General features: G+C 52.7%; 1 protein-coding gene across 4 annotated transcripts in view; it reads left to right on the top strand.

Moving 5' to 3' along the window:
- The first annotated feature begins 8,208 nt into the window (after window positions 1–8,208).
- AXL (AXL receptor tyrosine kinase) overlaps window positions 8,209–12,160 on the top strand; it is a 26,693-nt gene continuing 22,741 nt past the window's right edge. For 2 of the 4 annotated variants that reach the window (XM_049094883.1, XM_025424900.3), the window contains exons 1-4: window positions 8,209–8,476; window positions 9,610–9,832; window positions 10,154–10,254; window positions 10,850–11,026. In XM_049094883.1, the coding sequence (XP_048950840.1) occupies window positions 8,413–8,476; window positions 9,610–9,832; window positions 10,154–10,254; window positions 10,850–11,026 (565 nt within the window). In that variant the 5' untranslated portion in view covers window positions 8,209–8,412. Of the gene's footprint in view, window positions 8,477–9,606; window positions 9,833–10,153; window positions 10,255–10,849; window positions 11,027–12,160 lie in introns of all 4 variants that reach the window. The other 2 variants (XM_049094877.1, XM_049094872.1) reach the window with 2 other exon arrangements.

The raw sequence follows: 12,160 nt of genomic DNA, 5'->3' as shown, positions 1-12,160 counted from the left end.
GTGCCTGTGACAGTGTCTGTCATTGTGAGTAAGGGGTGGGAATGGGGGGTCCGCCCCTCCCTCGAGGCTGGGCGGGAGCTAAAAAACACTGCTCCCGGCCTGCCCTGGCTGTTGACATCAGTACCAGATGTGGAGATGGGGGGAGGGGGGCCTGTCCTGGGCCTGACTTCCGGTGAAGCTGATGTGGGGAGGGGAGGTGTGGGCAGGGAGAAGGTAACCCGAGGAACTGCAGGCTTGGGGTTAGGTTTGTGGGAGGCCCAGCCGGGGAAAGTGGGCAGGTGAGGATCCTGATCCAGGCCCTGGGAGCTCTCCCAGTCAATGGGTTGGTCGGTCCGAAAGCAGCTGGAGCACAGTTCCTAACCCAGCTCTGCCTCTCACAGGCTCCTTTCCTCCAGCCTTTTCTCCACCAGGAAGGCAGACACATCTTTGTATGTGTTAGTTACCTAGTAAGGAAGTTTTCCAGCACACAGAAGTAGAGAGAATAGTACAGTGAACCCCTGTGCCCATCACCTGGGCTCCTTTGATAACTGGCAACTTTACTAGTTTTATTTCTGCTACCACTGTACTACGATTGTTTTTATTTTATTGTTTAAAAATGTTTTTAAGCTTTTGTTTCTAAGTCCTCTTTCCACCCAACGTGGGGCTCAAACTCAAACACCCCCACCCCACCCCGAGATCAAGAGTGCACGCTCCACTGACTGAGCCAGCCAGACTCCCCTCTTACTGTTTTAAAGCAAATCCCTGGGCGGCTCAGTCAGTTAAGTGTCCCACACTTGGTTTTGGATCAGGTCATGATCTCAGGGTCCTGAGATGGAGCCCCAGGGCAGGCTCCAAGGTCAGTGGGGAGTCTGCTTGTCCCTCTCCCTCTACTCCTCCCCCAAATCATGTGCTCTCTCTCTCTCTCTAATATGTTTTAAAAAGCAAACCCCAGAAATCACTGAATATGCATTTCTCATAATAAAGGACGTTGCCCCCACACACAAAGTTTAATGACAGTTTTCAAATATGCAGCAGACTTGAGGGAATGACACAAGCAATGCCTGTGTGCTCCTGCCCTGACTCTCCCACAATAAGTCCACCACCCTGCTGAGCGCACTTCCATCCACCTGTCCTTCCAGATCAGTTTTTAGGTGTTTCAAAGTAAACCACAGACATTGGTTCATCTTCCCCTAGATGCTTCAGCAAAGCATATAACATTAGCTATCAGTTTCCTTTAAAAAAAAAAAGATTTTATTTATTGATTTGAGAGAGATGACAAGTAGGAGGGAGAGGGAGAAGCAGAAGCAGACTCCCCACTGAGCAGGGAGCCCAATGCAGGGCTGCATCCCAGAACCCTGAGATCATGACCTGAGCCAAAGGCAGACACTTAGCCAATTGAGCCACCACGGCACCTCCTTCTTTTTTTAATTTTATTTTTTGTTTCCTTTTTTAAAAAGTTTTTCATGAAGGATGCCTGGCTGGCTTAGTCCGCATAGCATACAACTCTTGATCTTGGAGTTGTGGGTTTGAGCCCCATGCTGAATGTACAGATTACTTAAAAATAAATTAAGGAAGTGAATAAATAAAATTCACACTGAGGGAAGTCTGGAATCAGAAATATCATCACTGGGGAATCCCTGGGTGGCTCAGCGGTTTAGCGCCTGCCTTTGGCCCAGGGTGCGATCCTGGAATCCCGGGATCGATTCCCACGTCGGCTCCCGGCGTGGAGCCTGCTTCTCCCTCTGCCTGTGTCTCTGCCTCTCTCTCTCTCTCTCTGTGTGTCTATCATGACTAAGTAAATAAAAGAAAGAAAGAAAGAAAAAAGAAAGAAAGAAAGAAAGAAAGAAAGAAAGAAAGAAAGAAAGAAAAAGAAAAAGAAAGAAAGAAATGCCATCACTTAGGGAAGGACAGACTGTGCTACATCAGTATGAAAGCTGGCATGAATTAGGATCATTTCAGTAGCAAGTAAAAGAAAATCTAAATTCAAAAGGGCTTAATAGGAATTATTGGACCCCAAAGTGAAAATGTAGAATTAGTGTGGTCTTCAGTTTTGTGTGTCTGGTAAAATACATATAACATCATTTTAACTATTCATAATTGTGTAAGTCAGTGGTGTTAAACATGCTCATAACGCTGTGTAACCATCACCACTATCCTCAAAAATTTTTTTTTCTCAAAAATTTTTATATTCCCCCCAAAAGGCTCTTTATTAAGGAGTAATTCCTCCCTTTCAATTTATTTTATTTTAAAATTTTTATTCATTTGACAGAAAGAGAGAGCACAATCAGGGGGAGCAGCAGGCAGAGGGAGAAGGAGAAGCAGCCTCTCTGCTGAGCAGGGAGCCTGATTCAGGGCTTAGTCCTGGCACCCTTGGAACATGACATGAGCTGAAGGCAGACGCTAACTGACTGAGCCACCCGGGCACCCTTCAATTAAAAAAAAAAAAAGATTTATTTGTTTGAGAGAGCTCAAGAACATGGGGTGGGTGGGGCAGAGGGAGAGGGAAAGAGAATCTCTAGCAGAAACCCTCACCCCCAGCGCGGGGCTCCATCTCCCAATCCTGAGACCATGACCTGAACTGAAATCAAGAGTAAGACCTTTAACCAACTGAGCCACCCAGGCGCCCCACCTCCTTTCAGTTTTTTTTTAAAGTCAAGGCAAACACACACTTCACTCCACTCACAAATAACCGAACATGCAAACTCTATATTCACCATTTCCCTGACCATCTCATAAATGTACTTAGTAGTTGGGTTTTGTTCAAATAAGGATCCAAAAACTCACCACACAGTGCCATCCTTTGAACCTCTCAGGTCTTTGAAATTTGTAGCCATTCCTCAACCTGTATATGCCACTTTTTCTTAAAGAAACTAGGTCACTTGTCCTGTATCAATTTTCACCAATTTTCACATCCTGGATTTGGTGGACACCATCTTTGTGGCACCACTCAAGATGTCTTTCCATTCCAGGAATTCCCTGTAAAGTGGGAATTGGATCAGATTCTGGCTCATTCTGGCAAGAGCTTCTCACTGGAGGTGCTGGGTCCCTTCCTGGTGTATCATGGTGCAATAATAATCTATGGCTCGATGTACTGCGGTCAGGTCTTGATTTCTCTGTGAGAAAGTTTCCCATCAACCTTTCACTTACTGGTCTTGGAGGGATCCTCTGACACCAAATCAAACCAAGTTTCTCCCCTGCTCAAGCCCCACCCATCCACCCCCGCCCCTGCAGTGGGGAACCCTCCTGCACTGTTGGTAGGAAGATAAACTGGTATAGCCACAATGGAAAACTGTGGAAGTGTCTCAAAAAATTAAAAATGGAACTACCATTATGACCCAGTGATCCAACTTCTGGGTATATATTCAAAGGAAACAGAATCAGTATGTCAAAGAGAGATCTGCACTCCTGTGTTCATGGCGGCAGTATTCACAGTAGCCAAAACAGAAATAACTCTAGTGTCCATCAGCAGATGAATGGATAAGGAAAATGTGATATATATGTGCGTGATGGAATACTATTCAGCCATGAAAAGGAAAAACTCCTGCCATTTGGCAACAACATGAATGGACCTCGGTGCATGTGCTAAGTGAAAAAAGTCAGACAGAAAGACAAATACTGTATGATCTCGCTTATATGTGGAATCTAAAAAATAGCTGAACTCAGGGAAACAGGGATGTAATGTACAGCATGGAGCCTATAGTTAATACCGCAGGGGTGCCTGGCTGGCTCACTCACAAGGGAATGTGACTCTTGATCTTGGGTCCTGAGTTTGAGCCCTATGTCTGAGGGTAAGTTTTACTCAGAAAGAAAGAAAGAAAGAAAGAAAGAAAGAAAGAAAGAAAGAAAGAAAGAAAGAAAGAAAGAAAGAAAGAGAAAGAAAGAAAGAGAGAGAGAAAGAAAGGAGGGAGGGAGGGAAGGAAGGAAGGAACGAAGGAAGGAACGAAGGAAGGAAGGAAGAAGGGAGGGAGGGAAGAAGTTCTGTATTACATATTTGAAAGTTGCTAAGGTCTTAGAAGTTCTCATCACAGGGCCCCTAGCCAGCTCAGTTGGAAGAGCATGCAACTCCTGATCTCAGGGTTGTAAGTTTGAGCCCTGCATTGGGTATAGATATTACTTAAGAATATAAATCTTAAAAATAAAATAAAAAGAATATAAATCTTTTTTTTTTTTTAAAGATTGATTGATTGATTTACTCATGAGAGACACAGCGAGAAGCAGAGACATAGGCAGAGAGAGAAGCAGGCTCCCTGCCAGAAGCCTGATGTGGGACTCGATCCCAGGACCCCAGAATCATAACCCGAGCCAAAGGCAGATGGTCAACCACTGAGCCACCTAGATGTCTCTAAAAATATAAACCTTAAAAAAAAAAAAAAAGTTGTCATCACAAGATAAACTCTTGCATTGGTTGGTGGCAGATGGTAACTAGAATTGTTGTGGTAATTATTTAGAAATAGACGCAAATATCAAATCACTAGTTGTACACCTGAAGCTAATGTCCTTGGTAGGCCAAGGCCCTCCCTGACCTTATCATCCATTCCAGATGCTCAGTTCTCCTTGAATTTCTTCACGTGCCTGCCTCCAGGCCATTGAACTAGCTGTCCCTTCTCCCTAGAAGGTCCTTTCCTCCATGATACACTTGCTAATTTATCTTAATCATAACCTCAGAGTGCTCTTCCCTGACCACCCCGTTTAAAATGGAACTCTCGGGCAGCCCGGGGGGCTCAGCTGTTTAGCGCCCGCCTTAGGCCCAGGGTGCGATCCTGGAGTCCCAGGATCGGGTCCCATGTCGGGATCCCTGCATGGATCCTGCTCCTCCCTCTGCCTGTGTCTCTGTCTGTCTCTGTGTCTCTTATGAATAAATAAATAAGATCTTAAAAAAAAATGGAACTCTCACCCCTTGGTATTCCCTTCACTACTTTGTTTTTCTTTGCTGCCCATACTGTGCCTTGATAAATTTTTATCTGGTTGTGGTCTCTCCTTCCCTGTGAAATATGAACCCCATGGGGGCAGACGTTCCTCTCGCCCACTGTGGAACCCCCAGTTCTGGGCACAGGTGACATTTCTGTTCACCTGTTCATCTCATTTTGTTAAATGCATCTGAAAGCAAATTGCAAGCACATAGTAGGTGCTCAGCAAATTTTTCTTGAGTGAGCAAACACAGATACCAGTTGGCAAGGCACAGCGAGGTGTACAGAGAGCCCTAGGTGTGGAGGGTCCCCCCGCGTATTTAAACAGGTGGGCAGGGCAGCCTGGGTAGCTCAGTGGTTTAGCGCCACCTTTGACTCAGGGTGTGATTCTGGGGACCCAGGATCGAGTCCCACATTGGGCTCCCTGCATGGTGCCTGCTTCTTCTTCTGCTTGTGTCTCTGCCTTTCTTTCTGTGTCTCTCATGAATAAATAAATAAAATTTTAAAAAATAAAATAAACAGATGGGCAGAACTTTGCACAAAGTTTGCACCACCCTCCAAAAAAGCCATGATAACTTTTTTTAAAGATGTTACTTATTTACTTGAGAGCAAGAGCAAGATACATCACAGAGGGAGAGGGAGAAGCAGACTCCCCGCTGAGCAGGTAGCCCGACCTGGGGCTTGATTCCAGGACCCCGGGATCATGACTTGAGCCAAAGGCAAACACTTAACTGGTCCTGAGCCACCCAAGCACCCCAAAAGCCACAATAATTAATTGGCCCCTTTATCACAGGCCTTTTATAGGCTGATGGGGATGCAGTGGTGACCAAGATAGACCCTGTCCTTGTTCTTTCAGAGCCCACAGAGCAGCAGGACAAGACAGACAGCAGATACATAATGTGGCAATAAATATATCATGACTACCCATGGGGCGTTGCCAGAGTAAAGGATGGAAGTATTGAGGGCAGACAAGGGGAGACCTAGGGTAGACTGGGAAGGACCAGCAGAGTTGTAATGGGGGGGATGACTGACATGGGGGTGCAGGAGGTGGGGACAAGGCTGCGGAAGGATGCTCCAACACCAGTGAGCTCAGAGAGAAGCCTGGGGACAGGAGAGGGAGACGCAAGTTGATGCCAGAGGACCTGAGGTAAATAAGATTTTATCTTGGGGGCACCTGGGTGGCTCAGTGGTTGAGCGTCTGCCTTTGGCTCAGGTCGTGATCCTGGGGTCCTAGGATCAAGTTCTGCATCGGGCTTCTCGCGGGGAGCCTGCTTCTCCCTCTCCCTATGTCTCTGCCTCTCTCTCTGTGTCTCTCGTGAATAAATAAGTAAAATCTTAACAAACAAACAAACAAAAAAGATTTTATCTTGAAAGGTTTGGGGCAAAGGAAAGAAAAAGTCTGATTTGGGATTGAGAAACATTTGTCTTGTCTCACTGGTGACAGGTTAGAGGGAGGGAGAGTGGTGGTGGCTGGAAGACCAGGAAGGAGGAAGCTGGACCAGGGTGAGGTCACAGGGAGGAGGGCAACATCAGGCGGGAGAGAGGTCTCTGGAGCTGGGTCCTCCGCAGGGACTTAGTAACTTACTGCAAGGTGGGGAGATGTCCAAGAGGACCCCGAGAGTCTGGCTTTGGTGGTGGGACAGAAGCTGAGGCCCTCAGTGAAGTGACACACATAAGACAGCTCAGGGATGCTTTAAGTGAAGAGCACTGAGTGCCAGGCTGAGGAGCTGAGAGCTCAACCCTAGCACAGTGGAGACTCACAGTTAAGCAGGAGAGGGACGGGGTCAGAGATTTTATCTTTATTTATTCATGAGAGACACAGAGACAGAGAGAATGGCAGAGACACAGGGAGAGGGAGAAGCAGGTTCCATGCAGGGAGCCTGACGTGGGACTCGATCCCGGGGCCCCAGGATCATGCCCTGGGCTGAAGGCGGCGTTAAACCGCTGCGCCACCCACCCGGGCTGCCCAGAGTTGTTTTTTATGTTTGTTTGTTTGTTTGTTTTGAGATTTTATTTATTTTCTCACAAGAGACACACAGAGAGAGGCAGAGACACAGGCAGAGGGAGAAGCAGGCTCCCTGTGGGGAGCCCATTGTGGGACTATATCCCAGGACTCTGGGATCACGACCTGAGCTGAAGGCAGATGCTCAACCTCTGAACCACCCAGGCATCCCGGCAGGGTCAGATTGGAGTTTCAGAAGCGACAGGGGTGGGGAGAGCATGTCCTATACAAGCAGAACGGCCTGGAGCACAGAGATGAATGTCCGACCTCCTCCTGCGCAGACACCCAGGCTTGCAGAGGACCCCCACCCCCATGTGCAAAAACAAAGAGGGATGCGAAACAGATAAACCGTAAAACCGACACACACAGGCACCAGATCCATCTTCAAGGACCAGGGTGCACGGTCCCACCAGACGGAGACGGCCAGAAGGAGACAACAGATGAGGGACAAACAGATGACAGGCAAACACTCCAGGGCACCTTGTCAGCTGTGTTACCGCATGCGAAGAACTGCATGTGTCCTGACATCCTCCCTCTGGCTTACCAAGTGGGCTCTATCCTTATTGCCCCATCTTACAGACGGACACACAGAGGCTCAGGGAGGCCAGTCACTTGCAAGGTCACACAGCGAGAGGTAGAGCTGGGATTCCAACCCGGATCTTTGGGCACCCCTAGTGAGTGCCCCTACCCTGGTGTCCTGTTTCTCTGCCCTCGTGGGGTGGGTCTTTTTTTTGTTACGAGGGCCCACGTCTGCCCTGAGTCTACGCAGGGGATGCCCACCCAGCTGCGTCCTCCCGTTTCTGGTTTCTGAGTTTCTGCGGGCACGGAGTTCCTGATCCGGCTTGTCTGAGTGGGTCCGTGGGCCAGCAGCGTGCCCCTGCACGCCTCCCGCTGTCCCAGCCTCCGAGTGTGGATGACATCTGAGTGTGTGTGTCCCGCCGAGGAGCTGAGAGTGTGAGGGGGGGTGCCTGCCGGGGCTGGGCTGGGGGGTGGAGGCAGAGGAGGGGGCTGTCTCAAGGGCTGAGAGAGGAGTGGAGTTCTGGAAGAATGTTTACCAGACGCTGAAGAGCCTGGAGGGACAGCGCCCAGAGCCGGGATAGAGCCACCCGCACAGCCTCCCTGCCTCGCTGGCCGGGATTCGGGGTGCAGACTTTGGGGACCCCTTCCCCCTCCGCAGCCTCCCTCCGAGGCCCCTTTAAGACAGGGCCGGTCCTCCCCTCCCCGAGTTAACCCCTCCAAGCCCGGTGGCCCCCGGGGCTCCGGCCTGGTGGGCGGGGGCGGAGGCGGAGGGGGAGCCAGGGGCGGGGAAGGGTTGCCCGAAGTCTGGGAGGGAGAGTAGGAGGCTGGGGAGCAAGGAGGGCGGCCGCTGAGCGAGGGGCCCGCCGCGGCAGGCAGGCAGTGCCAGATCCGGGGAGCCCGCAGCCGGGGGGGAGGGCCGGGGACAGCCCGGCCCTGCCCCCTCTCCCGCGGGGCGCCCAGCAACTTCTGAGGAAAGTTTGGCATCGTTTGCGTGGTGCCCCGAGGATGGGCAGGGTCCCGCTGGCCTGGTGCTTGGCGCTGTGCTGCTGGGGGTGCCTGGCCCCCCCGGGTGAGTGATGGGGGCCCGAGCGGGGAGGACCCCCGTGGCTGGGCTGGGGCAGGAGGGAGCGGTGTGGGGGTGGATGGCAGGTGTTGGGGGGAGTCTGGGCTGGCTCCAGGAGCGTCTGAGGGACACCGAGAGGGAGACAGGGAGGCCCGGAGACAAGCGGAGAGGGGCCGGCGAGAGAAAGGGGCTCAGAGAGGAACAGGACCAGAAACAGAAACTCGGAGGGTCCGAGTCGGAAAGAGGTGGACATAGAGGGCTGGAGCGGGGCTGGGCTTGCCCCGGAGGGCCTTAGGGAGAGGGGCTGAGCTGGGGGCTGCCCCGGAAGGAATCTTCCAGAAAGGAGTAATTAAGTCAGGCAGTGGGTTGAGGAGGGCTGCGGAGCTCTGGGGAAAACCCTCCTCACTGTCACCCCCACACACACACTTGTCCTTACCCCGTCACTGCCTGTCTGCTCCACCTCTGGGCCAAAGTTCTCTGGTGCTGGCTCTATCTCCACCATCTCTGTGAGATTCATTTCTCTGACCTGGTCTCCATCTTTATCTCTCCCTATTTTCTAGATGTCTCTATGATGTCTCTTTCTCTGTCTCTGTCTGTGTCTCTGTTTCCTTCAGTGTCTCTCCCCTAACTTCCTTCCCTCTCACTGTCTCTCTCCTCATCTCTCATCCCCTGTGTCTCTCCAGTCTCTGTTCTTTGCTGTCTCTGACTCCTCTTGCCTGACTTTGGCTTCTCTCCGTCTCTCCTTCCCTCTTTCTCTCTCTCTCTCCTCTCCCTCCCCACCTCTTTTTCATCCTCACCATCCACCAGCCCGATCTATCAAGTCCCTAGAGACCCTAAGGGAGGGCAGCAGGGGTGGGGGAGCCAGGGGGCTGGCCCTGCCGGGCAGGCCGGGCAGTCCAGGGGCGTGGGAGGCTGCCAGACCCGGGCCTACTTCCCGACGGACCAAGGATAGGGGCCCCTGGGAGGATGGAGGCCGGACCCCAGTCCCCTGGGAAGGCTCCCATCCTCCCCCAAGCCTCCACCCTCCACCGCCCCCCCGCTGAGGTCACTTTACAACTATGTGAGCCTAAGGGCCTGGCAGGCTGGGAGGAAGCAGGGGTTCCTAAGCTAAGTCTTCCCTGTCTCCGGTCTCCCAGCAGGCACACAGGCTGAGGCAGACCCCTTTGTGGGGAGTCCAAGGAACATCACCGGTGCCCGAGGACTCACCGGGGCCCTTCGGTGTGAGCTCCAGGTTCAGGGGGAGCCCCCCGAGGTGACGTGGCTTCGGGATGGACAGGTGCTGGAGCTGGCGGACAGTACCCAGACCCAGGTGCCCCTGGGTGAAGACGGGCAGGATGACTGGAAGGTGGTCAGCCAACTCAGGTGCCCAGCCTCCCCCTGACCGGCTTCACCCCTCCTGATCCCTGTCCTCCCCCACTGCCACCTCCAGCACGTGGTGGGTGAAAAGCTATGGGCAGGAGCCCCACCTGGGCTAGGACCCTGGTGTGGCCACTCGCTAGCCGTGTGGCTTGGAGCATGTGATGTAACTCTGGGTTTCACTTTCCTGTTCTGTAAGACGAGTTAATAATACTACCCACTTCTTAGCTTTGAGGAGTTTCTAGTCCAAACCCCCTGTTTCAGTTCTGATTACCCCCGCCCAGTGTCCGGCACTGACCCTTTCTCTCTCTCCTCTTGCCTGGTTAGAATCTCATCCCTGCAGCTCTCAGACGCCGGGTGGTACCAATGTGCCGTGGTCCTGGGAGGAAAGACCTTCGTGTCGCAGCCTGGCTACGTTGGGCTGGAGGGTGAGCCCTGGGCTCAGAGGCCATGGGAGGGCAAGAAACCTGAGTGATCAGAACGTGCTGGAGAATTCAGGGTGTCCCCCGGGGACATGCAGCCTGGGAGTGTCAGCGATCTTTGGGGGTCAGGAATTACTGAGGAATCTCTGAATTACTAGGGGCAGGACTGGGTGAGATGATCTGTCCCTGGGTGGGGGGGAAGACATCTTGGGGGTTGTGGCATGTCCTAGGGTCATAGTGGGGGTAGGACATTCTGGGGATTGGATAAGGGGTCAGAGGTACAATTTAACCCTCTCCCCCACCCCTGGGGCCCTCACTTTACCCATTGGTAAAATGGGATGAGAAGCCAGACATTTTGGAAAAGAGACATGAGGGACTCAGATGTCCCTCGGGTCAGACACTGGCTGGGGCATCAGATACTGGGATCATGTGATCTGAGGGTAGAGGCCTGAGAGGTCAGACATCTGAAGGAAGTTTGGGTGTCCTTCGGGATCAGATATGGGGGGGGGTAAAGAATCTGCAGCCTGCAACGTCCTAGCAGTGAGTCAGACACCTGGGGAGGGGGACTCAGAGGGACCTCAATGACTACCACCCTCCCCAGGCCTGCCTTACTTCCTGGAGGAGCCCGAGGACAGAACCGTGGCCGCCAATACCCCCTTTAACCTGAGCTGCCGGGCTGAGGGACCCCCAGAGCCTGTGGATCTACTCTGGCTCCAGGATGCCGTCCCCCTACCTCTAGCCACGACCCACAGTGCCCAGCACACGCTGCGCATTCCAGGTAAGCCTGGGGTTGTAGCCAGCTCAGCACCGAAGGCCAGACAGGATGGGAGTGGGGAGCATGGGCACCTCCCGTGCCTCTGTCCCTCTGTCCTTCATTGTCTGTCTCATTGTCCCCCCCCCCCTCTTTCTCTCTCTCTGTTTTCTCTCTGTCTATCTGTCCCTGCATGTCTGTCCCTATCTATCCCCTCGTGTCCCTCTGTATGCTTTCTCTGGCCCCTTCTGTCTCTCTGTCATCTCGTTCTCTGTTTCTCTTTTTCTGCTTCTCTGTATGTGTCTGTCTCCCTGTCCCTCTGTCTCCTCATTCATCCCAGCCTGTCTGAATAGAACCCTTTGTCCTGGGTTTCCTCTGAGCTGCCCCATGGCCCAAATGTGTGTGTGGGCCTAATGCCCCGTTATCAGCCCTTGACCCTAAGCAGGGCATCGGAAGTAACCCTGCCCTCCTCTCCTCCACCTCCTTCAACCTGCCCACCTCTGGATCTGAAAAGCTTCACTGGGGCAGGCCAAGCTGAAAGCAGAGACAGAAGAGAGGGTGGGACAGTCACCGGGAGAGAGAGAACAAGAGACACAGGAGAGACAGGCCACCCGGGTAACCTAAGATGGAGAGAGAGACAGGACAGAGAGGTCTGAGAAGCAATAGAGACTCTCCTAGTTCCATCCCCTTCAGCACCGCATCAATGGGCAGGACCTCACTTGGGATCACGGAACAGTCAGAGGCAGAGCTAGGGCCGCTGGATGCAGAGGTCCCCCCTACCACGCTCACTGAGGAAGGAGAGATTGGGGAACACAACCGGGTTAGGATCAGGCAGAGGGAGGCAGCTGACCGTGGAGGGCTTCAGCTTCTGGCACCTCCAACCTGCAGCCTCATCTGCAGAGATGGGAGGGGAACCTCCTGCCTGAGGGTCTCCCCAGGCAGGAGAGGGAGGTGTCCACATTCTCAACATTCCGGGGACCCTGAGTGTGCAAGGATGAGGTGGTGAGCATGCCAGCCCTTAGAGGGGTGACTCAGGTCCGTGGCTCTGGGGTCTGAGTCAACCTGGCAGGACCCTGGAGATGGGAAGGGAGTGGGGGATGGGCCCCGCACCCCATCCCAGGAAGGAGAAATGCCCCACACACACCCCTCGCCACGGGCATA

This window comes from Canis lupus, chromosome 1 (genome assembly GCF_003254725.2).
Source record: "Canis lupus dingo isolate Sandy chromosome 1, ASM325472v2, whole genome shotgun sequence".
Lineage (NCBI taxonomy): Eukaryota > Metazoa > Chordata > Mammalia > Carnivora > Canidae > Canis > Canis lupus.
The sequence above is the reverse complement of the archived record's forward strand: the minus strand, read 5'-3'. Positions and strand labels throughout refer to the sequence as shown.